Source organism: Cannabis sativa, chromosome 8, assembly GCF_029168945.1.
Source record: "Cannabis sativa cultivar Pink pepper isolate KNU-18-1 chromosome 8, ASM2916894v1, whole genome shotgun sequence".
NCBI lineage: Eukaryota > Viridiplantae > Streptophyta > Magnoliopsida > Rosales > Cannabaceae > Cannabis > Cannabis sativa.
The window spans coordinates 43,334,157-43,360,477 of NC_083608.1; the positions used below are offsets into that span (position 1 = coordinate 43,334,157).

Consider the following 26,321-nt stretch of genomic DNA (forward strand, 5'->3'; position numbering starts at 1 on the left):
CGAAAAGAAAAGAAAAAAAATCATCCATCCAAACTAGCTCAACATCTAGGGCTGAATATCGGGCGAGTTTATTGGGTTTCAGATTCGCGAGTTTCAAGTTCACGGGTTTCGAGTTCAAAAAAATGGTACCGAACCCGGACCCAGATTGGCGGGTTGGCAGGTTGGCGGGTTGGCGGGTCACGGGTTGGAGGGTTTCGGTTGGCCAGGTTGGCCGGATTGGCAGGCTGACCCGGTCAACTCGGTCAACTCTTTAAAAAAATTAATGTTTTATTCAAATAATTATTTCTTTTATTTTTTGTATTTATTAAATTAAACATATATAGCATAACAATTTTAAGGTTTTTTATTTTTAGTTCTTTTTATTTTTTTAATTAATATATATAATGTAATAAAAAAATAAAAAATATACAATGAATTGAATATGCGGGTTGGCGGGTGGGTTCGGGTTCAACCCGAAATTCGGTATTCCTAAAAACTTAACTCGCAAACCCTACCGGGTTAAACCTGACATGCCCGAACATTTTTTTTTTAAAAAAAAATTGCGAGTTCACCAGTTCGGGTTCAGGCGGGTTGCTCGGATTCGGGTCGAACCCGCTCGAAATGTTCAGTTTTATCAACATCCACCCTAAGTGCGTACACAGATAATTCATGAGTAGATTTATTGGCCAACTGACAAACATGAATCGGTAACGCTTCAAGAAAATTGGATAGTAGACTAGAAATATCATCTAAAAGAGAACCAAGGTCATTACAAAGAGATGATCTATTCAATAGAATAAAGAGGGAGACCAATTCTAAGTGACCAATCTAACGCTATCATAAGAGCTACTGCTTCAGCCTGGATAACTGTGAAATTTCTTACAAAACCAACATAGAACAAAATAAGGTTCACCCCAAGATATTAAACTAATAATAATAAAAACAAATAATATTAAAAGTAAAATAAATGTTGAGCCTATCTTGGATAGAAGGGAAACCTCTCTTCGTCCTTACTAGCCACATAAATATCTGAACTTTATCTGATATCCTTATTTAGAAGCATGAGAAACAACATCATAACAAAAAATCCCTAATGAGTAAAACATTAATCAATGATACCATTACCAAATAATTTTTTTGAAATGCATGTCATTGCTAATCCTTGTGAGTTTCAAATAATTGCTCCAATCTTAATTGTAGCACTTATATCATTCAAGGATGCATTCACATTTAATTTAAAAGTACCCAGTGGTGGAGTAATCTATTTTGACGTTGATGTGCAGTTAGTCTTCTCTTTTAAACTGTTAAATTCATTAGAAAAGAATTGAATACATAAAACTATAAATTTAGGAGAACAAATTTGGTGTCCATGCTCTACTTGATTTCGTTCTCCCCAAATATACCAAGCTGCCACAAGGAATACTTTAAATTCTGATTGTGGTAACATTTTTGATGCTTTATTGATTATTTATTGAAAAGAAACTTCTATAAAGAGATTGTTTAAGAGATTGAACTTTTATAATTTTTACACCTTCTAATTAAACACAGTACAAAAAAATAGCATGACTATTTGTATCAGAATTGTAACCACATACTGGACAGTTGGAATAGTTAATAATATTCTTTTTCTTTAAACTAACATTAGTAGGAAGTATCTCATGAAAACCTCGCCAGATAAAGTTTAAAATCTTTTTAGGTATATGCCTCTTGGAAGACAAGCTATAGGGTGCGAATGGGTTTATAAAGAGAAAGAAAACACAAATGGGACAGTTAACAGGTATAAAGCCAGCTTGGTTGCAAAAGTGTTTCATCAACAACTTGGATTCAATTTCACTGAAACTTTTAGTCCAATTGTAAAACCAGTCACCATTCGAGTTGTGTTAACACTTTCTCTCTCTTAAGGTTGGCCAATTAGATAATTGGATGTCAATAATGCCTTCCTAAATGGTGTTCTTCAAGAGGAGATGTACATTTTACAACACCTGGTTTTGAAGTTACAACAATGCCTAATCTTATTTGTAAACTTCATAAAGCTCTATATGGCCTTAAGCAAGGACTTAGAGCCTGGTTTGAGATATTGCAACTGTCTTTTTACAAGTTTGGTTTTGTCTCATCAAAGTCAGATCATTCTTTGTTCATTCAACATTCTCCTTAGGCTATAATATTAGTTTGAGTTTATGTTGATGACATTCTCATCACAGGCAGCAATACTTCAGTATTGTCTCAACTTGTTTCCAATCTAAACATTGAATTCTCTCTTAAAGACCTTGGTGAACTAAACTACTTCTTGGGAATTGAAGTCCAATACACTGCAGATGGCTTACATCTCTCTTAAGGAAAGTATATTAGAGACTTGTTAAGCAAAACTCAAATACAAAGAGCCAAGTCTGCATCTGCACCTATGACCAGTGGACTCAAACATTCAGCTTATGGAAGTGATCCTGTTGAGAATGTTCAACTGTATACGTCCATTGTTAGAGCTCTCCAATACTTAACAATAACAAGGCATGATATCTCCTTTAGTGTCAGCAAAGTCTGTCAATTCATGTAGAATCCTCTACAAGCTCATTGGATTGTTGTCAAGAGGATCCTAAGGTATATCAGTGGCACTATAAACTATGGATTGCACCTGAAGAAACCCCCACATACTGAAATTACATCCTTTTGTGATGCTGACTGGGCAGCAGATGTTGATGACAGGAGATCTACTTCAGGTTATGCCATTTATTTTGGCACAAATCTTGTTGCTTGGTCCTCTAAGAAACAGTATATTGTTTCCAAGTTTAGTATTGAAGCAGAGTTCAGATCACATGCAAATGTTGTTGCTGAAATAACATGGCTCCATTCTCTTCTCTTTGAATTGCATGTTCCTCTACCTAGGATCCCAATAGTGTGATGTGATAATTTAAGTAGTGTGCTCCTAACTGCTAATCTATTTCTACATATCAGGACTAAACATATAGAACTCGATTTATACTTTGTTCGAGAGAAGATTCTGCAGCATGTTGTTGACATCAGACATGTGCCAGCTATAGATCAAATTGCAGATGGTCTTACCAACTCTATTTCTAGCAATAGATTCAACATATTCGACTCAAACTCAGAATTGAAGATACTTTTATTTTACGTTCGAGGGAGAGTGTTACGGATACCAATTCTGTTATTAATGTTAGTGAAGTTGGTTAGAAATGCCAATTAGTTAATTAGTTAGTGTTCAAACTATCTTTCTCCTTCTTTCTTTTGTCTATTTACTTTGTTAGTGAGTTGTGTATATAAATAATGTATGGTGCTCTTTCATGATTGAATTCAATTCACTCTTTCCTCTTCCTTTGTTTTTCTGTTTTCTCTATCTTTCCTTTTCTTTCGTTTTCTCTTCTACTACAATGTCTAGAAAGTTTAACATGGTACAATACTAATTAATCAATTTCAGCCCAATCTAATAACAAACATATGTATATTATTATCTTTTTAAAAGAATGGTGACTTCTTTAAAAGAAAAAACAAAGACAAAATAAAATAGAAAGAATGGGGACTCATTCTTAAGTCCTGATTCGAATTAAAAAGATCAGACACATTCAATTACAAAGTAATTAATGCCTCTTTAAATAATTTTTCACAATATACATGTAATTATTATATGTAATTAGTTGTACTGAATTCTAATTTTAACTAAAGCAAAGAATTATTGAAATTGGTCCCCAATTTCTTCACTCCAATCAGAATTGGGTTCAGTCCAAGACCTAGGCCGAACCCCTAGCTTGAAAAACAAGAGCATTTCCAATGCCTCAAAAACCTTATGGTTGTCCAAAACCTCATTCCAAACACCACTCACTATGCAATAATTATTGTTATATGGTGCACGGTGGTGCGCTCCATGCTGTGACCGCGACACGATGATGCCAAGATCTTGTAGAGCCGCCACGAGTGGCGGTAGTCGGCTTTTGGTGCCATGTGCCCAAGCATGAAATTGTTGGCTAAACATAATGCAACCAGAGAACATACCAACAAAACCAAGAAAAGTTGGATCATCAAATAAAAGGTTTATGGGGAGAACTATAAAAGTCACTGTACGAGCAAGTGCGTGTAAATTGTTAGCAAATTGACGCTTAGTGATAGTCCAAGGCCACTTGTGGTGACCTTGAAATGCCTCAATTTGGTTACCAAAGATTGGAGTTGAGGCACTTCCATAATTGTCAATGCCCCAATGGTATACTCCTGAACCAAGATCAGCCATTACATACCCAACCAAGCCAGCCACAGTGGGCTCGACCCAAATATGCATACTAGACGCACCCACTAAGGACTTAGCTAGAGAAATGAGCACCGTTGTGCACCCTGATGCCAACCACACACGATGCAACCATGTGGACTTAAGACTTGGGTCATTGGCTTGAGGTGGGGTTTTGCTTGTAGCTAGAAATTGTGTAGGGGGCACAGATGGTGATTCGATCACTAATCGATTTGGTTCAACTTTTGGTTTAGAAGATGTGGTGATCAAGCAATGTACCCGAGTGATGACTCTAGGAGAAGGGCGTGGATGAAAGTAGCGATGAGAGCTCAAAGGGAGCTTGTTTTGGTTAATGATGGACATTGAAGAGGGTTCCTAGGGTAAGATAAAGTAATGAGAAAATGGCCTAAATAAAATGAATTTTATATGGTATTGAAATGGTGGCTCCAAATTAAGATGACATTTTTGTGGTGTTCCTACAGTATGCGTGGTGTGGTGCAATTCTCTAGAAAAAGGCTGGTAGTGAGCAATCAATTTGTGTGTTACATATTGGAACAAGTCCCCAAATTATATATGGTGTTTTCCTATCCTACAAGTCAAGTGGCAACCTTTTTTAATTGAGAAATGCTAAAGGGCACCAGTCGTGCCTAGCACCTTCCTATGTGTCAATATCGCTATTGGTACAACTAAGTATCGGGTCCCATATAATTTAATATAATAGTTTTTAGGGAGTATCGCTAGCCAGTCGCAACGCGACATGTCGCAAAGGTGCTAGGCACCACTAATGCCTAATAGCACTGCTCTTTTTAATTAAAATGGACCATACGATTTGGCCTTTATTTTATTAATTAATTTTGCTCTTTCATATTTACGGAATTCAAGTGCCCTATAGTTATATAACGTGTATACACACTACATTGCTTTAAATAATTCTGTTTTCAAAATTTAGAATTGTGGTTATCCAAAAAATTTATTCTAAAACCATAAAAATAATGATAACAAAAAAATGATATCGTTATTATTTATTTTCAAGAGTTTTACTTATTATCAATTTTAGTCCTAACGTATTTTTTTATTAGAAAATTAGGGTATAAGTCCTTAAAAATTTATGTTTGATGCAGATAAGTCTCCAACTTTAAAAATTGACCGTAATAATCCTTAATGTCACATTTTTTGTAATTTCGTAAATACCCAATTAATAATTCTGTTTGTTATTTTTAAATTTGCTACATATTAAAAATTTAGTGATCCACATCATAAATATTATTTGAAAATTAAAAAAAAATATATTTTTTCTCTCTTTTTTTTTTTAATTTTTTTTTCTTCTTCTTCTCGCTTAATGCCCATTCCCGTGTGCTAAACCGGTTACCAAAAATCCACCACCACGACTTAGGGCTGAGCATCGGTCGGTTTGGTCAGTTTTTTTCTATATAAAAATCCAGAATTCGGTTTTCGGTCTGGATTGGTGCAATTCAAAAACTGACCGACCAATCTAGAACCTATCTTAAAACCGACTATTTTGAACCACGGTTTGGTCAGTTTAAACTGCCCAAACCGAACTTTTTTTTTAAAAAAAAAATTAATCCAATTAATTCTATAAACACAATATTTTACATTTTACAACTACAAACATACAAATTAATTGATAAAAACTAATTATCTTATTCTTTTAACTTTAATATTAGTAAAATATTATTGTATTATTATTATATATTATTAGAAACTACAATATATAAAGCAAAAAAAAAATTAAAAAATTAATATATATGTATAACGGTCGGTTTCGGTTTTTACGGTCGATTTGTTATCCAAAAAAAAAAGAACGACCATTCAATGTCAGTTTCAACTGTTAGCGGTTTTTTCGGTTTTCGGTTCCGTCGGTTTCAGTTCCAACAGTGTTTGGTAGGTCAGTTTGAACAGTTTTGTGGATTTTATGCTCTGCCCTACCACCACCCTCCACCCACGATCTGTTCATCTACTTTTCTCCTGGGTTTTAACGACTTCTCAACCGGATAATATTAGCGAAGGTTTTAAGAGTTTTGGAGAGGTTGAACCCCATTGTGGGGTCAGATCTCGTCAACTTGTTGTAATCGTGGCTGAAGAAGTAGTAGATTGGAGGTATCGAGATTTGGAACGGTAAGATTCTATCATCAGAGATTTGGTTTCCAGGCGTTCAACGGAGATGGGCAATGTTTTTCTTAAGCTGTGATTTCTTAAACTGCTATGGAGGGGGCTTCCTGTTGGCTGAGAGGATGCACTGTGGAATAGATCAGTGAAGCGCAAGCAGAGCCACATAGGGAATTGTGGGGACGAAGGCACACCTCTGAGGTTCACGATCTGCCCTCTCATTTATTCAGTAATCAGTAATTTGATAGGATCAATATCGATTTACAAAATAAGCTATTCTTGGGGATCTTTAGGCTTCAAGGGATTGAGGTTTCACTGGAGATTATGTTGAGACGATGTGGATGATGTTTCAGCAAGAGAAGTCAAATGATTATGTTGTGGTTCCTGAGGTTGGGGTTGGGGTTTTCTGGGTTGGGGTTTTTATAATCGTAGAGCTTGTTTGTCGTTTTCTTGTAGGTTTGGACTACTATGTGTGTGGGGGGATGACGATTGGGTGGGGTGAAGGTCGAGGGTAGGTGGCTGGGTGAGGAAGACGAGAGAAGAAACTGGAAAAAAAAAAGAAAATAAAAAAAATAATATTTTAAATTTCTAATAATATTTTTTTTATTATTTTTAAATTATTTATAATTTAAATTATGATTTAGACCAATAGTATTTCAACATGTGGTATTTTTTTTAAATAAATAGACGGATCAATTAAGTTAGGGACTAACAGACTTACAAAAATCGTAACCTTAAAGATTATTACTGTTAATTTTTAAAAGGCTAATTAGGATTTTTGCCCTCTGAACTTTGACATGTACCAAATCATGCCCCCTGAACTTTTAAGGCCATTGAAAATGCCTCCTGAACTATTGAGATTGTTGGATTTAAGGACTTTTGTCTAATTTTATTCAATTTTACTATTTCAATGATTGTTTATGTACTAAACTATGTTCCCCAAATTTTGATATCTATCAAATTATGCCCTTCGAACTTTGGCATGTACTAAATTATGCCCCCTGAACTTTCATCCATGTTAGACTTTTTTACTAAAATTAGAAAAAAGTCCTTAAATCCAACAATCTCAATAGTTCAGGGAGCATTTTCAATGACCTTAAAAGTTCAGGGGCATGATTTGGTACATGTCAAAGTTCAGGGGGCAAACATCCTAATTAGCCTTTTTAAAATTGAGGACTTATTTGCATCAAATATAAGTTTTGGGGGACTTATTCTGCAATTTTCTAACTATTACTAAAAAAGTTATATAGTGCTCACAAAAATGTCAATGGAGCCCAAATGTATTTACATCGAGATAAGTTGAAAACTATCTCTTTTTATTATATATTAACTAAATATAATTTCAAAATAATTTTAATTGATAAATACCTTTTTTTATAATTAAAGTACCAAATATAATCTTACATAACTTATCAAAATTAGAGTTTCTAATATACATAATAGGGATATGACTAATAAAATTGGGTATAAATTAAAGAATAATAAAATAAAATTAAAAATTAAAATAAGAATTAAAAGGGATAATTACACCACATACTGAAATTTCTAACTTTTTTACTTTTATACTGTGGGCGGAATTTTTTTCAAAAATACTGTGTAAGTTTTATACTGTGTACTGTGTTAAGTTTTCACTGTTGTTTTTTGGTTGTTCCACTGTTATTTTTAGTTGTTCTGTTTTGTGTTCTACTGTTGACTGTTGTTTTATAAAAATACATTATTTTTGAAAAGATTTCTGTGCGATAGTATTTTTGTAAAAATCAACCTAAATTTCAGTATTTTTATAAGTTTTCCAAATAAAAAATGAGGAAATTACACTCTATACCTTTTTTATATTGTCCTTTTTTATTTTTATTCTCTTTTTTAAAGTCTATTATTTTTACCTCTTTTTTTAAACATTGTACAAATTTTGCCCCTGTCACTTCAAGATACTCTTTATGTGACTCTATTATGTCAGGGTATTTTGGGTACAATACATATAAAACGAGGTATGTTTCAAATAAATATAAAATTAGAAGTAGATTTGATTAAATGATTAATAAAAATAGTATTTTTCAACTTACCCCATAAAAAATAAAAAATAGTATAAAGTGTAATTTCCTCGTTTACATATGTCCATTTCACTTGAGATGCTACTACAGTAGAACCTCTATTTAAGAATACTCTATTCAAGAATAACCTTTAATTTGTTATAAAAAAATTAAGTTCTAATTTGGGCCAGTTATAAATAAAAATAATCTCTAAATTGTAATTAGTTATACATTTTTCAAGTCCCGTATTAACAAAGTATACCTCTATATAAGAATAATTACATCTTAATAAAATATATACATATGTTTTGTAAATTTATTTACATAAAATTAATGGAGGTTCTACTGTACTATTGTAGAATATAATTTGCTTAGTCTCAAGTCTATTCTTAAATAGAGGTTCTACTGTACTATTGCAGAAGTGGGCTTAGACCTGAATTTAGGCCCAATAAAAATGGGCTTAGAAGCCGAATTACTGGCTAAGCCCAAACTGGCTTCCTTCCACCGGCTCGTCGTCTGAAACTGTAAAGTAAGTTCTCAACCACCATTGTCCATTGGAGCAAGTCAAAGAAGATAAGAAAATGGCGGGTCTACTAGCATGGGCGGCAGACGTCGTCGGAGGCGGTGGTACTGGACAAGGAAACGCAGAAGGTGGGGCTGATTTGATCCCAATCGTTTTCAATGCAGAGCAGCAAAAGTACGTTCAGGAATTGGATCAGAAAGCGGCTTCTTTGAGCCGCTCGATTCAAGATCTACGCTTGAGACTCCCTCCTCCTGACATATCCCAACGCCTCCCTCACCTCCATGCCCACTCATTAGCTTCTAATGCCGATCTTGCTCTGCAATTGAATTCCCACTCCGCTACTCGCGAACAGGTTAACTTCTTTTTCTTCTTATTCAATTGTTTGTTTCAACCAAATTTTGATGTGTATTTTTCATCATCTGGGTCGTTACAAATGTGCATTGTTTTTGCTCAAATCAAGTGATTTCATCCCCTTTTTTTTTAGGGTTTGAATGAAATTATAGCTTTTGTATATTGCTAATGCTTCCTTTGTAGTGTTAATAATGAAATTCATCATGGTCAGGCTCAATTGAGAGAGGTAACTCTACAAGAAGAAAATACTGCTTTTGAGAATGCTATATCAACTTGTGAGAATAAGATACAGGAGAAACGGCAGGAAGCCGAATTACTTAGGAGAAAGTTAGAGGTGAGCATGAAAACTTTCAATTGAGAAATGTTATTTTTACTATATTTTTGTATAGTTAGCCATATATATTGAATGTCCTTATGTTAGTGACATTGCCTTTTGTTGGGACTCTTTTAGTCCTAAAGAATAAATTTTCTATGCCCTGTTCTGTTATTATAAATATACTACAATGAATATAGTTTACTTGATAGTTCTCATGTGTTTGAGTAAGCCATTTGAAGTTCTTTTGATCAATTGAGCATTTTAGGAGATGGAGGAGACTGAGAAGAATTTGAGAGTAGAACTTGAAAATGCACAAACTGAATTGAGTGCCAGTCAATCTGGTGGAACAGAAGTATCAGTGAGTGAATCCTCAGCTTTTGAAACTGGACAAGATACAGTAGCCCCAAAGTCCTCCACTATAGAGGAGTTAGAGAACAAGAAGAAGGAGCTGGTCTGCTTTCTTTTGAATTTTTATTTATATGATGTATTCTTCTTCTTATTGCATTTTACTTATTACAAACATTATCCTTCTTGTAGAGTTTATTGGAGGATAAAGTTCATGTCTTAGAAAAGACTTGGTTAGAAGTACAAGAGAATGCACTGAAGCAACCCACCCCAGGTATTTTGATTTATCAATTTGTATGTCGTCCTTCTTAGCCTAATAAATATATAGTGTGGAGTTGTAAAAATCTTTTATTCTGCAGCACAAAGAGAGAAGATATTGGATAAGCAGCTTCACAGCCTCATTGAGCAACTGGCTTCGAAACAGGTAATTGTGGATTTCAAAAATTATAAGCCCTTCGAGCCAAAAGATTAAAATTTAAGATTTTCTTGTTTTGAAAGTATTAGTTTTATGTGTTGTCCATTTCATTTATAGGCACAAGCAGAAGGCTTGGTAAGTGAAATTCATATAAAAGGGATGGAACTAGAAAATTTGAATGGTGTGTGGAGGCGGCTTGAAAGTAGCAGTGTAGAAGTGAATGCAGCAAGAAATCGGTTTGTACGAAGTGCATCAGAGAAGGGGTCTGCTTCTTCTGATTACATTGGTGAACCTAATTACAAGAACCCTTATTCTTCTGGTGGCCGAAATGAAAGTCAGCAAAGGCTTATGTTACTCAGATCAGGTTTTGTGCTTTACATTTTAGTTTTGCACATCTTGGTCTTCATCAAAATTTCATTTTGGTAATATAATATATGTATTTTTATATAAAAAATATATATGGAGATGCTGATACTGATTCAATACGTTGTTTTATTCTTGGTTTTATGCCTCCAATATAGAATGGAGTATACTAGGGAAAAAAAGGAGATTACCTTAAGAAATAAGAACTCTGTATGAATTATAGTTGTGTATATACAATGTAATGTTTTATCTATACTCTCTCAAGATCATGTTGTAGCAAATTCTTCATTTTCCTTTATTTCCAGAAGGAAAGTAAATGTCATTTATGAACAAACAAAACGGCATCAAGTGAAAACATCTTTTCATAAGTTTTATTCGTTTTGACAGAAATCGACGTTTTATATAGTTTACATTATTAATACGAAACAAGATACAATTCAAAGTTCAAACATATGAAACAAAAAACTACATGCCGTTTCTGCCTCATATGTTCTTTTCATCTGAAAGAATGAGGAAATTGTCAGCGTTACATAATACATACAATTACAGGGGCATTATAGAAAACTACATGTCGTTTCTTTAGAATTTGATCATGTTTTATAGTTGATTTGGCCCAACATGTTGTCATTCATCTGTGTAAGGAGACACTCAAGGGAAAACGACATGTAGTCAAATGTACATGTACGTGGATACCAAGCATGCTTCAAGAAGTATACGTGGATATTAAGCAACCTATTACAAGAGGAACAAAGTCAAACAGTTCATTCTTGTAACTCTATTTAAGAGGAGTCAAGTATATTGAAACATCACTACACCTACAACGTTCAATTTGAGCTTAGATAACCTCAATGGAACTTTCATCAAAACCAAACCCCTCCAAACATTTCAATACCGACTTCTGTTTGGCATTGGCAACCCAAGTTTTAGAAAATGAAGCCATTAAGGGTTCAAACTTTGTGGCCTCACCCTTATCATTACATGTTGTGTTAAGCCTGGTAGCCGCAGGGTCAACGGGACGTACTCTAGAACAGCTGTTGTGGTTTTTGGGATCACAAAGTCTTGATGAACTCAGTTTATTGTCTTCACATGTCACAAGTCTGATATCACCAAATGAAGGCTGTACAAGTCCAAGAAGTGGTCCCCTATTGTCGTTTGTCAATGGGGCTTGGTTGGATCAAAGGTACAATTTGAAGCCATCATTTGAAGCTATTGTGAAAGAGACTCACAAAGCCCAGATAAAAAACGTTGACTTCTGTACCAAGGTAAATCTCTTAGTTTTCAACTTTTTATAGTCGTTAACTTTCTCATTTAGGTTGACTTTCTCAGTTATAGTTTGACTTTTAGATCCATGGAGATGAACTTGTGTAATTATGTTGAAAAGTTTGATTTGTTATACTCAACATACACAACACATACACATATATTGTTACTAAAAAGTATCAATTTAATTCGGTTTTGCTTGTGGTTTCTCCCTGAAGGCTGATGAATCGGTGGATGAAGTGAATTCTTGGGCTGAAAAAGCGACTAGAGGACTCATAACTGAACTTCTCCCTTATGGGTCTGTAGATCCTTTGACTGTACTTGTTTTTGCAAATGCACTCTACTTCAAAGGATCATGGGACACACAATTTGATGTTTCAAATACTCGAACTAAAAACTTTCGCCTTCTTAATGATCAAACTGTTCGAGTCCCCTTTATGACCACCACTAGTAACCCTTTTGAGAGACATCTATACAGATGCTTTGATGGCTTTAAGGTTCTCAAAATTCCATACCGAAGTGGTCAAGACTCTCGTAAATTTTCCATGTACTTTTTCCTTCCGAACGAGAGGGATGGTATCTTCAATCTAATCCAAATGGTTAAATCAAATCCTAATTTTTTGAATCAACAATATGAGCTGACAAAAGACGAACTCACTGAGTTTTGGATTCCAAAATTTAAATTCTCTTTCGGGTTTGAACCGAAACAGACCATGAAGGATATGGGGCTTGAACTACCTTTCCAAGCTGGTGAGCTTACAGAAGTGATCGATTGTCCTATTCTTGGTAAGGACATCTATGTTTCAGAAATATTCCACAAGTCTTGTATTGAAGTCAACGAGGAAGGGACAGAAGCCACGGCTAGCACTGCTGTTATATTTGAACTGCAATGCCAAAGAGTGTATCCGAGCTTTGTGGCTGATCATCCCTTCTTGTTCATGATTAGAGAAGAGACTCATGGAATTGTGTTCTTCTTTGGAGCTGTGCTTAATCCACTTCTGGACTCCTGATCCTCATCTTCTACTGATATTTGTCTTTGGTTTTATGGTTTTATCTGGAGTTTAAAATGTATGGTGTGCTTTAATATAACTTTTGATGAAAATAAGTCTCAATTATAAAGTACAATTCAATTTGTACTATTTCTTTTGGATGAGTGACCTGCAAACCCTCATTTGCTCTTTAATTGGAAACAACTTTCTCAAATGAAAACTAAATGAGTCCTGTCTTACTATTGCAATAGCTGTTGATGTTATTGAGGTCAACTAGTGTTGCTTATCTGTGTTATTTGTCTTCACACATATGACCTCACATAATGATGGCATTTGGGAATCTTTAAGAGCTTGTCAGTCACATCTTGTCTTTTGTTAATGGAGCTTTGGTTAGATCAAAGGTTCAATCTGAAGCTGTATTTTGAACCAATTGTGAAAGGTTCTTTACAAAGCCAAGATCAGAAACTTGGCCTTGTCTGTTAGTTTTGTAGTTAAGAGTTAGCTTTTTCGGTTAATTCTTCGTTAGGAATTGGATTGCAGCCTAATTTTTTGTAACTAAGGGTAACTAATATGGCAGCCAGAAAATGATTAATATTTTCTAGTAATATTAGTTGGAAATTGAGAAAACCAAAGAGATTATAATAGTCACAATTGATGTAATGCTCCAGTATGTAGTCGTTCTCAGTGACAGTGGATTCAACTAGAGGCTGTGTATCCCAGCCTTAGAAAATCCAAATCAATTATGGTCCTATGTGTGTTTGTAGTTCAGAATTGTCTCAATACAATATTCATTTTCAAGAATTATCTCATGTTTACTTTCTTTCTTGAAATAAACAGGGTGACTCTGTTCTTGTAAATTCATATAGCAACTTGTAACTTTATTCTTAATTAATAAATACATCTTAAGATGGAATGTTTCTTTTGTTGCTCAAAAAGATCTGTAATTTAATATGATTTTACATATGCTTTGTTACTTTTAAAAAATTAAAGCTCTAGAGGAAGTGAACTCTGTTATTTTCAACAATCATAATATACAAAATTTGATACATCATACATCAAAGGCTTAAACTAGACATTGGACATAATATTTTCGAGATGTCTTTACACAAGTTTGAATGGTTTGGGAAATTTGAATTTCCATACTTACAAAACCTCATTATTTTTTTCCTAAATACATACTTACTAAAATTGGTAATACATGCCAATTTTACTAATTTTCCAAAACTAACCCTCCCATTTGAATTCCTACTCTCCGCCGACTCTCTCTCTCTCAACTCACCAACACCCAACGCCACCCATCAACCCCAAACGGTGACCCCATCGGACCCATGGTCCGACCATCGGACCACTGCAGTTTTTTTTTTTCCAGTTTGAGAGAGACGAAAAGAGAGGGGTTGGGGGGCTGGGGTTGGGGTTTTCTTCGGGTTCCGTGGGTTGAGCGTCGGTGACAGTTTGGGGTTGGAGTTGAGCGTGGGTGAGCGTTTCGTAGGTCACCGTTTGGGGTTGATGGGTGGCGTTGGGTGTTGGTGAGTTGAGAGAGAGAGAGAGTCGGTTGAGAGTAGGAATTCAAATGGGAGGGTTAGTTTTGGAAAATTAGTAAAATTGGCATGTATTACCAATTTTAGTAAGTATGTACTTAGGAAAAAAATAATGGAATTTTGTAAGTATGGAAATTCAAAAAAAAAAAAAAAATTGTACTTTACTTTGATATGCCACTTTTTGGTGTATGATAATAAACTTCAATCATAATATTTATGTAATGCATACAGTTTTCCAACTTTGTAATTTGTAAACATTGTGGTAAGTAGCCACAGAATCTAAGTTATGATGAATAAAAAATTGACTTTTCAAGTGTAATTGAATTATGAACTGTCCACATGTACATGACAGACATCTCTCTCTCTGAAACTTTATCTAACACAACTGTGCTTAAATTATATATTTCCTAAACATTGTATATGGTAAACAAGTATATATATATTTTATATATGTATAGTTTCTTAAGAATCATACTTCTATAGTTTTACCATCAAGAGAACTCTGCTGAGTTCTCAAAAAGTAGAGTAAAAACTCATTCCAAACATCAATGGGGCCAGGCAAGCACCAGTGTACACAGTCTGCTAAAGTCATATTCCTGTGTGGTGAGTGTCCATAGAAGTTAGGATGTCCATCAGGTCTCATCAACATAGCCTCAGTTGTATCCATTAGCTTGAACTCCAAACCTCTCTTCTTCCCGAGCTCTTCAAAAACTCTAAATTCCTCAACCTGAGGTGAATGCATATCCCATATGTACTGATCAACCTTTAGTTCTTCTCTGGCAAAAGGCCTAGTCCTCACACAGTTCCCTCCCTCGTTCCACGCTCCATTTTCGAAGTGAGAAGGCGAAAAAGTCCTCAAAAAGGTAACCCCCTTGTAGTTTTCAAGGCCTAAGAGAGTTCTAAAGACAGTTCTGAAGGCCTTCCTGTATGCATAATAAGGTGTGAAGGTTGTGAGGTTGTCATACTTACAAGTTGAGCAGCCGATGAGGCTGCCATTCTCGTGTAACATGGTTGGCCGAAAGAACCATTGGCCGGCCGAGACAATCACATAGTCAAACTTCTCAACATCATTTAACCAACCCTCATTAGGCTCATCTAAGTACAGGTTCATCTGACTATTGGGTGAGTAGCCATTGGAGTCTGACTCTATGGATTTGACCAGAAATGGTGCCCAAAGTGTTCCCATAGTAAAGTTGTAATCAGGGTAGAAATAGCGCTTGAAATAAGATGTGTCTGTGTAATATCTATCTGATAAATCTTCTGGATATGCCACCTGCAGAAAAAACCAAAAAATGTTCAGATATTTTTATTGTTATAAAGAAAAATGTGTACTATTATTACCACATATTCTTTCTTTCTTTCTTTCTTTTGAATGCTTACTTTGGTTAAAAGGCATAACAAAGAATGCATTTGATTCTTTCCAACTGAATCACCAAGAAAAGCTAGTGATTTCCCTCTAACAAGCTCTAAAAACTGAACAGCATCAAACAAAGGAAGCTCACACTCATCTGGTTTCCACCTCCAATTCAAAAACTCCTTATTGGGTCTCCCAAACTTGAGACAATTCTGCTGATCAATGATCAAATTACAAGTTTCATTGGTGTAATAAGGCTCTTCAAAATATGGAACCCAAGTTCCATTAAAGACATTACAAGTCTTGCTTGAATCATCTTCTTCCAAGCTACTGATATCATCACTCTCAGGGGGAGACAATAATGAAAAAGGAGAAGTATTTCTTAGACAAAATGGGATTGTAGTTAAGAGAATGAAGTATAGGAGTAGAAGAAGAAATTTCTTGAGTGAATTGGGTGGTGGGAGTTTTCCATTATGAAAGTCAGGAATGGTATGAAGCTTCATGGTGGATATTGTTGTACCAAAAATGCATAAGATAGAATGAATTCATTTTAGTATATATGGGAAGGAGGAGGGGTGTTCAGTCAACATACATGCCTTGTCAGCAGTACTGAGTTAATGGCTATTGTCCTTTGGACAATTTATTAGAGTTAATTATTATTCATAATAATTTAATATAATTCAAAACAGCTTTTCTTCTTTTGGATTGACTTAACAACCAGATCACCACCATGTCCCCAACTTCATTTATTTTTCGGTGAAACATCATTATTCATAATTAAATATACTAATCTTCATAAACCATAGATTTTAATTATGATGAATTGGACTAAGGAAATTGAAGTAAAACAGTCTAATATGAATACTTTTTGCATGCATGTAATAAGTTTTTCAGGATATTTAAAAAAAATTATATAATTATTTATTATCACCCCTTGTATATAATTTTCTCTTAATCACATGTTTATTTTAATTGTCAAAGCACATAATATTTAAAAATGTTTATTGCAAATAAATTAACCAATTAAAAAGTCTTATTGAATTGAAATTATGCTGTCGGTGTCCTTGTATAAACAGGGGAAAAAATACTCCTTTCGTTTTAGAACAATTTTTTTTCTCAATCCACTAATTGTGTGCTTTTCTCTTTTCTTAAAAAGTGTACAGAGAATCTGTGCTGTTTTGTTCATCAATTGATTCAAATTCTAAGTGCTTAAAATGATAATATATAATTATATCTTGTTGCAGCCCCAACTGCTTAATAGATTCCTAATTAATACCTTTTCTTATCACTACCAACAAAAAAATGTGTATATTTTTGTATAAGTGCAGTACTTTTTACATATATAGATATATATATACATAGGAAAAATGTGTAATGATGATTAATCTAATCATTCCACAATGAAAACTATTGTGGCATTGGAAACACACTAATATAATATATTTACATATTACAGGCTGGTTTATCACATTGCTAATAATATTTTATATAAAACTAAGTATAATTGAGTGTGGAATAACATATATTCCCTTAAGTGAGTTATGTTCCTTTATTCTTCTTTACTTTCCTACACTTCAATTTTTATTTTATTTTATTTATTGAAGCAATCATTAGGGTGTGTGAAGATTGGCTAAGAGTCACTTCAAGGTTGTTACACATAAACATTTAATGGGGCCAAAAGGCAAAGAAATTCCACTATCTTGTTTATAGATATATACAGTGTCAAGTTACAAATTGGCGTGGCTTAAGAGTAAAGTCGTCCATCATTTCGAACTTGAATTAGCCACACCCCTTCTTCTCACACTCACAACTGCTCACATATTAAATATTTATGACCACTCACAAAGCCAGAATTTTGTGACAGCAAGCAAAAATTATACAAAAGAAAAATTGAAATTGTAGGAGGGTATGTATGACCAATTTGAAAAGAAAAAATGAAAAAAATAGTTAAAATGAAAAGAAAAAGTTATATACCAATTTGATGTAACTTCAAAATGTAACATCATTAATAGTGTGTAATTTGGTGCACAACAATTTAGTATCCTTAGGGTTGAATAATGTGAAGATTCCACATCAATTTAGTATAATTGTGTATCCTTAAAGATGCTTGCAATTCAATCCAATTAATAATTGTATTTAGAAAACTATCATCCGATCTAATTCAATTATAATTTAAAATCTAATTCAATTCAATTAAGAACTATTTTTTAATTAGATTTTAATTCATACACTTAATTTCTTATATTAATTTAAAAACATTATAAAAACACATTAAAAAAATATGTATAAGTCTTAGGTTTTTTTTAAGGATTTCTTCAATTAAGTATAATAGGAAATGTGGGTCTCAGTGCAATTGGGGTAGGCTGTGGGGGATGGTCCCGTGTATTGCGGTAGCTCTAGCAGCGACCTCATTCTTTCCACACCGGCGGAGGCATCAACTCCTTTTGTTGTGTCTACGATTAGGGTACAACTCTATCACTATTTTTTCAGTTTGCCTCTGCTTTGTTCAAGCAGTCAATAGGAAAGATAACTGTTAGACAGAATTTAGTATTATTGTTTAAGATAATTTTTATGTATAGCCTTCTTTTTTTTCTATTTCTCTTGATTATTATAAAAGGGTTCAAAATGCTATGGCTCATTTCCTTACTCGTCCAGCTTTAACTCTTGAGAAATCTCAAATTCGGTGGCTTGATTTACCGTCTTACCTCTAATCCTAGACTATTATTGTATTAATCTTTTGATCATGGCTTTGTGCCTTTAAATGAAATTTTCATCACTTAAAGAAAAAGTATAATAAGCTCTATTGGGAAATTAATGAATAAAAAGTAAAAATGAAATTTAAATATTATTTTATTATATATAAATAAATATAATATTTTTAATATATATTATATATGTTTACCGAGTTCTTTAGAAACCGATTTAAAAAAGGATTAAGTTGAAAAAATAAAATTAAAATAGACAAGAAAAAGTTTTTTTTACGTGATTGGGGTGTTAATAAATTTAAGTCCACGGGTCAAAATTATTAGCTCTAAAGTTATGAAATATTTTTCATACAAGCAAGGGCAGAGCTAGGACTAAATATTAGGGGGCTAATAACAAGCAACACGTGCAAAAGTAAGGCCTCGTGTTTATGAATTTCGGTGACCAATGTCTCCATTTCAAGATAATGTTGACTCCAGCCTGAAGGGTCACTAACTTTTGTAGGAAGTCGTAGAGATTGTCAATTTTTTTTCTTTTTATTTCATTCCATAACAGAGATCCGAATCTCACTCCAGCCTGAAGGGTCACTAACTTTTGATCATCGTTAGATTTTGTCTGTGATGCTGCTTCCTTCATTATTTGAACATAGGACTTGAGGCTTCTTTTTTTTGCCGCTTGATGTTGGCCAAAGAACTGACCTCCATATCAAAATTTCTCACAACCACAAACTGCTTTTTGAACATGGACTGCAAGCCATGCCATTTTTGGACGGATCCCACTAGAAGCCTCTTCTATCATTCTTCTACGGATTTCGCTAGAGTGAGAGGAAAACATAGGTATTTTCTGTCATCACTGACATGTGCTACTTTCATAAGTCGGTCGTAGCAAGATAAGTGAACCCTGGGGTACGTCCTGCCCTCATACAAATCCATATGAGGCATCCAAAACCTTTTTGGAAACACATCGTCTAAAATCCTCTGAACACAGAGCTCCAAATCTTCTGAGTGAGATCCGAATCCACTTTGTTTCTTGAGCAGCTTTTCAGTCTTAGGGCCACAATTTTGTCTTCCAGTTTCTTAGTGTGATCCCTAGGGAGATCTCATCCTCGCACTCGATCATTGATTTTGTTTCTCAAATCACCTCCGCGAGGCCTGATCCTTTCTCCTCGCGCCTTTTCTCTTCGTGCGCTCAAGCTATCCTTGAGGTCAGCTAAGGAGTAAACATCTTCAGGATCCAGATCCACAATACTGTCTCCTTGGTTCATGGAGGCACTGCCACGTTTTTTCTTTCCATGGGCGTTAAGTCCTGGTGCCTAAGCATGGGTCTTGACGCTCTAAGAGACCCTCCTTGGTGGATTGGTTGGGTGACCTTGGCCTGGGGTTTGGTCAGCCCTTCATTTCCATAGGTTTGATTGCTCGCACATAGATCTTGGTGGGAGATTTTTCTTCTGAGGGCCGACAACAACGACTTTCCTTTTATTTCTTGATTGTGAGGGTCAGGCTCCAAGATGGTTGAGCCTTCTTGCAACCACTAGAGCGTCTTCATTAACACGAATCCCTTTCAAGGAACTTGGTTTGTAGGAGGAATATCTAGGTTAAGGCCTCTTGCCGCTATCAAGGCTTGCATCTGTAAGAGGGTCTCCTGGATTTGACAGGTAGCTTCTTCTTATTCCTATATTTTAATTTCCTGGTCTAAGAGTTATGCCTTAACCACACGACTTCAAGGTCTTACTCATATTCTTGGTCAGTCTCCTCTTTCATCTTCATCATCATATTCTTGGCCCTCCTCTTTGAGTGGGTTTTCATCATGGCGTTCTTCTGGATGATGATCGTTTTGAGGAGGTCAACCTTCCAAAATTGACGCTTCACCGTCTCTCGTGACAGTTGTCTGAGCATCCACTGGAGGAGGTTGGTTTAGGTCATCAGTCACAGTGGCTTCTACGTTGTTACGAGCGGTTGAGTCGCTTAGTTTCCCACTCGTTGCTCTTGTGGTTGCCATGTTTGTAGATGACAAAAATTGTGAAAACTTTCTTCAACTCTCAATGAAAGCACCAAAATATTTACCGAATTTTTCAAAATTCGATTTAAAAGAGGATTAAGTTGAAGAAAATAAAATTAAAATAGACAAGAAAAGGTTTTTTTTTTTTACATAGTTGAGGTGTTAATAAACTATAGTTTACGAGTCAATATTATTAGCTCTGAAGTTATGGAGTATTTTTCATACAAGCCTTTCTTATTATTAGCTCTAAAGGGAGAATGCCATATTTATGGACTCTTTGTGTAATTAGTCGGGCTGATCTCGACCCATTAGGATTTGTAGATTGAAAAAAGTCCACTGATGAGATAAATTACATTAAAATATTAATTTTGAGCCTATTTGAGGAGGCCCACAGTTGGCGACAAGCGTCGTCTGTACACGTAAGTACGATTGATGGTGGTAGCTTGGCGTGAGCTGTCAGTTTGATTTTAGAATGTCAGAGTAGTGGGCGTTGACTAAAAAAGGTGATCTACATTTTGTTGTGCACCTTCCCAAGGCCTGACACTAGGGACAAGCCATTTAATTTGAGGATTCTTGTCAAAAGTGTGCCACGTAATAAGATTGTTTTTAGATACTAATACATTTCCAGATGCTTCTTCGACTACCCTTCCCGAATGATCCATGAGGGCATCATCTTCATTTCTTTGGACACTCGTTGATAGAGCAAGTGTTTGCCCTTGGGACTATACGTTTGACTTAGTAACTGGGAAGCAATTGTGGAATTCAAACTCTATTCGACTTTACTCACGAACCGAGTGATCAATCTACCTGAGCTTATTGAATAAGCATATCGTGCCAAATGAGCCGATTTAAATATACACGTAACACTTATCATAACAATGTATAATTTGATTGATTGAGTTTGTTTTAAATTGGATTTTGGAAGTATTATTCAAAAATGAATTAAATCCAATTAAAATCAAACTATTCACATCAAATCCAATTCAATTATAATTCAATATCCAACTTTTTGGATTGATTTACATCCTACCCGCCCCTAATATAACCCATGTAAACTAACAGAAAGTACACTAAATTTACTTTAAGCACAAAATACGAAGCACATAGTCATACTCATATATATATATATATATATATTTATATATACGTATAAGACACTATGAATAGAGCTAGCTTGATAAAATTTCTTTGGACTTTTGCTTGTGGCCTATTTCTACAAAAGGGGACCAAAGAATAGTTGAGAAGAAAGTGCCAATAGCTTTCAATAAAGTTCTCTTGTCGGCAATGTTAGGGTTCTATTCTAAGTGGTGGGACTTTTTTTTGCTTTTTTTTCTGGTGTGTAAAAGTGGTGGGACTTAAATTTGATGCTAAGACAAGGAAATTTCCACACTGATTTATCCTTAATAAAGCTTTAGGATCAAACAAACCAGATGAGGTTAATCCAATGCTACAACTAATACTTATTATCTAATTGGTCAATTCTTGATTTCAAGAAGAGAAAAGGGTATAGAACACATTACCTCATATATGTAAGTGAAGTTTCTTAATTTGGTACATCTAATTTTTCTTTTCCCTACCACTATGACCTCATTTACGTTTAAAATAAACATAGTTATCCTTTTTCTATGTATAATTAACCATTTTAAAAAGCTATTAAGATAATGAGAAGAATTTCAGTCTTTTTATATATGTGTTCATTAAGATTGGATCTCCAACTACTACATGGAATAAAAAGTGATCATAATAATCTTTCAATTATATGTGACATATATATCTATATATATATATATAATCAATACCATTGTGAGTGTCATGAGTACCCATATAGAAGTATCTTAACTCAATAGTTCAATCATTGTGGTATAAGCTTCTTTGTCAAAGTATTCTTCCTTCAGAGATAAATCTCTTTCATTTGCAAACTCAGTCTTTGTAAGGAAAATGGGTCTACCCTCAATGATCATATACCAGACAAATGATTATATTCAATGTTTACATATATGTGGCTTCTGTTGGAAAAAAATGAAATTATAATATAATAATTGAAACTTGTAAAGAAAGAACACTACTCAAGCAAAAGAATTCGTGTACATACCAAATTTATGACAAATCAACTTAGTTATGATTTGAGATCCCTTTCAAGCATAGCATTCAAGAAAAATGATATAGGGTTTTTTTTTTTTTCTTTAAGATGAGACTGAAAATAATGAATCTTTTAATGGCTTGTCATTTTTTTTTTCTTAAATGTAATAGGGCATCGTACCAATAATAAATAGGATGAGAGCTTACCAATATAGATACAAAGTCTTATGCGAAATTTTGCTTTGAAGGGTTTTGTGACATTTTCATCCTTCTATGATTTTACATGGGTTTTGACTGTTATATTATTTGATATAATATAGATTAAAATATTGAAATGTGACAAATTATATATTAATATGAGATTAATATATATTATGTGTTGGAGGTTATATTATATCATATATAGTATAATAATACACATAAAATTGTAACATATGATGAGTTACAAATCTGAAAATAGATTGTAACTTAAGGATCACAATTGATAAATATGTAATTATGTGAGTTGTTACATGTGGGAGTTATGGAATTAATGAGATAAGTTTCTAGCTGTTAGAAACTGTTACAATACTCAATTATATCATTTAAATTGGTATTGGGACGTTGGGAAATGATTTAACTCGGAGAGGAGTTACATTTTGAGTTCTCAGGAAACAGTTGTTTAATAGTTGTTTGTATGTTGTTTTATGGTTGTTTTCGAACATCTGGAACCAGATTTTTGAAAACGTTCATAAACATACATAAATTAATTGAGCATGTTTCTAACTCTCTTGACCAACGTTTTTATCCCATTAAACACAAATTAATGTGTTGGTAACAGCCATGTGATGAAAGGGTTTGATTTTCAAATGTGATTCTCAAAACACTATAAATAGAGGTCTTGAGTTTACTTTGAAAAGAACAAGTTTCTATCAAGAGAGCACATTGCTAGAAACACTAAAGGCTTGATAAATCCAGAAAGCTATTTCCATTCTTTTCTTTTCCCTAAGTGCTTGTGGTAGGGGGAAATAAGCTTTTGGACAAAGGTGTAAAACCTTGTTCAAGTTTTGTGATTCCCCTATTATACACGGGAAATTTGAATTTCCATACTTACAATATTTTAAAATTTTATCTCTAAATGCATAGTTATTAAAATTGGTCATATATGACCACATTACTAATTTCTCAAAAATACCCCTCACATTTAAAATTCCTAATCTCATCAGCCTCTCTCTTCCTCTCTCTCAACTCACTCAATTCTCCTCGTTTGATATCGGGCTTCAAATAATTCAACCACCTCAGTCTACAACTTTTCCTACATCTATTCAATCCTGCACAATAATTTCAAAAAAATCATACTCAATATATATATATATATGCACATATATAGGTATACCAGTAGTAATAATAATAAGTATATATACCAGTTCTCTCTCTCCAAAATTACTCACTTACTGTCATTCATTAACATTAATCTAGTATTTTGAGTTAACAACTTGGAATTGTTCATTCAAGTTTTTATTTTTTTTATTAATATGTTAACTATTCAATTCCTAAATGCTAAACCAACCCTCTTCTTCTCTTTGTTTTCTTCATTTCTTTTGCTTTAAAATAGATAATCTAAACAGCCTCTCTCTTCCTCTCTCTCAACTCACTCTCGCTCAACCCACCCGATCCCAACCCCAACCGCAGCTGACGGTGACGGCGGACCCAATCGACCCACGGTGACCGACCCAATCGACCGCGCGGAGCTTTTCGACCCTATCGGTCCAATCGGACCTCCACGAATCGGACCATCGGACCCATGCAACTTGACCATCGGACCCAACCCGTCGGACCCATCGGGCCTATCGGACCCATGCATTGGGACCATCAGACTCAACACCGTCGGACCATCGGACCCCATGCAACGTGACCGTCGGACCCATTGGATCCATGTATCGGGACCATCGGACCCCACCCGTCGGACCCCATCGGACCCTCTTCTTCCCCAATGGTTTCTCAGATCTGATCTTCTTCATCATCATATTTGATCTGCAAAAGTATAGTACAGATGAAAATAATGAATGGCCATATCATATATATATATATATAAAATTACTCAACAAAAAAAAAAAAGAAAAGAAAGTATATATATATATATGATAATTTTTATTCAAACATATACCCATGGCGTATTCATTTCTTTTTTCTTTTGTAATTTGCTCAATAGATATCAGTCGAGAAAAGCATGCAAATATATAGGACTACTGTAAACTTAGTTTATTATTAGCTTCAGTATATATATATATATATTGAGTATGATTTTTTTAAAATTATTGTGCAGGATTGAATAGATGTAGGAAAAGTTGTAGACTGAGGTGGTTGAATTATTTGAAGCCCGATATCAAACGTGAGTTGAGAGAGAGGAAGAGAGAGGCTGATGAGATTAGGAATTTTAAATGTGAGGGGTATTTTTGAGAAATTAATAATGTGGTCATATATGACCAATTTTAATAACTATGCATTTAGGGATAAAATTTTATGGTATTGTAAGTATGGAAATTCAAATTTCCCTTATACACTTGTGGTGTATGTGGTGTTGAGATTGCTCTCACATCTCTAATTTATATATATAATATATATATTGTTATTCATGTGTAACATTATTTAATCTATATTTTTATCCTTTGTATTATTTGTCATTGAGTTGTAATCTTGTTGGTTTAATATTTCTATTGGAGCACAACAATTTTCCAACAGTCAAAAGCTTATCCATCCTACCTAGCTTCAATGGAAGGTGAGACCATCAAAATGATGAATCAAGACCTAGTGAGGTTGGATAGGTTTGATGGATCCAACTTTACTAGGTGGCAAGATAAAGTGAGGTTTCTCTTGACCACACTCAAGATAGCATATATTCTTGAGTCTACTTTGGAGCCTCTACCCGCTCAATCCGAGAAAGACACTCCTGAGATGGTGGAGAAGAGAAGGAAGAGAGAGGAGGACAATCTCCTATGTAGAGGTCATATTCTAAATGCCTTGTCTGATAGGCTATATGATCTCTACACTAATACTAATTCCGCGAAGGAGATTTGGAATGCTTTGGAAGCAAAATACAAGGCGGAGGAAGAAGGTACAAGGAAATTTTTAATTTCACAATATTTTGAATTTTCTTTTAGTGATGCTAAAGATCTTCTTCCTCAAATCCATGAGTTACAAATCATTGTGAACAAGTTAAAGGTTCTCAAGATTGAGCTTCCCGAGGCATTCCAAGTTGGTGCAATTGTGGCAAAGTTGCCACCAACTTGGAAGGGCTATAGGAAAAGAATCCTCCATAAAAATGAGGATTATTCATTGGAAGAGATCCAAAAACATATCCGAATCGAAGAGGAATCGAGATTGAGAGATAAGGGAAATGTAAAAGAACCTAAAGATGAGGTTTCTAAGGCCAATGCGGTCTCAAACAAGCATCACAAAGGCAACAACAATAATAAAAGTGGTGGAAAATATTTGGGTCCAAGAAAAGACAATAGCCAATTCAAAGAAGTGAGAGGCCATTGTTTTGTGTGTGGAAAATTTGGGCACTACGCAAGAGATTGTAGGCTTCGTAAGGATCCAATGAAAAATGAGATTAATACCATAGATGATGAGGAAGTGATTATGGCATAGTCATGCTTATATTGTTTTGTGAGATGATTGTCTATGTATTGACATATTTAAATAATGCTTGTGAAGCTATAAATAAATAAAGTTCATTTCACTTTA

The 26,321-nt window shown here is 34.4% G+C and overlaps 4 protein-coding genes and 1 long non-coding RNA gene across 5 annotated transcripts; 3 read left to right on the forward strand and 2 right to left on the reverse strand.

Moving 5' to 3' along the window:
* Positions 1-3,496: 3,496 nt before the first annotated feature.
* LOC115698783 (fatty acid desaturase 4, chloroplastic) lies at positions 3,497-4,749 on the reverse strand. Its single transcript, XM_030625957.2, has one exon. It carries the CDS (start codon positions 4,568-4,570, stop codon positions 3,662-3,664), a length of 909 nt encoding a protein of 302 aa, XP_030481817.2. The 5' UTR covers positions 4,571-4,749; the 3' UTR covers positions 3,497-3,661.
* A 4,010-nt stretch (positions 4,750-8,759) lies between these two features.
* Positions 8,760-10,934, forward strand: LOC115700719 (uncharacterized). The gene is made up of 6 exons (XM_030628348.2): positions 8,760-9,236; positions 9,447-9,569; positions 9,817-10,002; positions 10,089-10,170; positions 10,256-10,320; positions 10,429-10,934. The coding sequence occupies exons 1-6, from the start codon at positions 8,943-8,945 to the stop codon at positions 10,735-10,737; spliced, it is 1,059 nt and encodes a 352-aa protein (XP_030484208.2). The 5' UTR covers positions 8,760-8,942; the 3' UTR covers positions 10,738-10,934.
* Positions 10,935-11,078: 144 nt separating this feature from the next.
* LOC115700718 (serpin-ZX) lies at positions 11,079-13,748 on the forward strand. Its single transcript, XM_030628347.2, has 2 exons — positions 11,079-11,936; positions 12,153-13,748. The coding sequence occupies exons 1-2, from the start codon at positions 11,523-11,525 to the stop codon at positions 12,942-12,944; spliced, it is 1,206 nt and encodes a 401-aa protein (XP_030484207.2). The 5' UTR covers positions 11,079-11,522; the 3' UTR covers positions 12,945-13,748.
* A 997-nt stretch (positions 13,749-14,745) lies between these two features.
* Positions 14,746-16,399, reverse strand: LOC115701279 (protein trichome birefringence-like 19). The gene is made up of 2 exons (XM_030629030.2): positions 15,842-16,399; positions 14,746-15,734 (listed from the first exon to the last, which is right to left on the reverse strand). The coding sequence occupies exons 1-2, from the start codon at positions 16,316-16,318 to the stop codon at positions 14,931-14,933; spliced, it is 1,281 nt and encodes a 426-aa protein (XP_030484890.2). The 5' UTR covers positions 16,319-16,399; the 3' UTR covers positions 14,746-14,930.
* Positions 16,400-23,142: 6,743 nt separating this feature from the next.
* Positions 23,143-25,103, forward strand: LOC133030332 (uncharacterized). Its single transcript, XR_009684185.1, has 2 exons — positions 23,143-24,616; positions 24,901-25,103. It is a non-coding gene; the product is annotated as an uncharacterized LOC133030332 (long non-coding RNA).
* Positions 25,104-26,321: the final 1,218 nt, after the last annotated feature.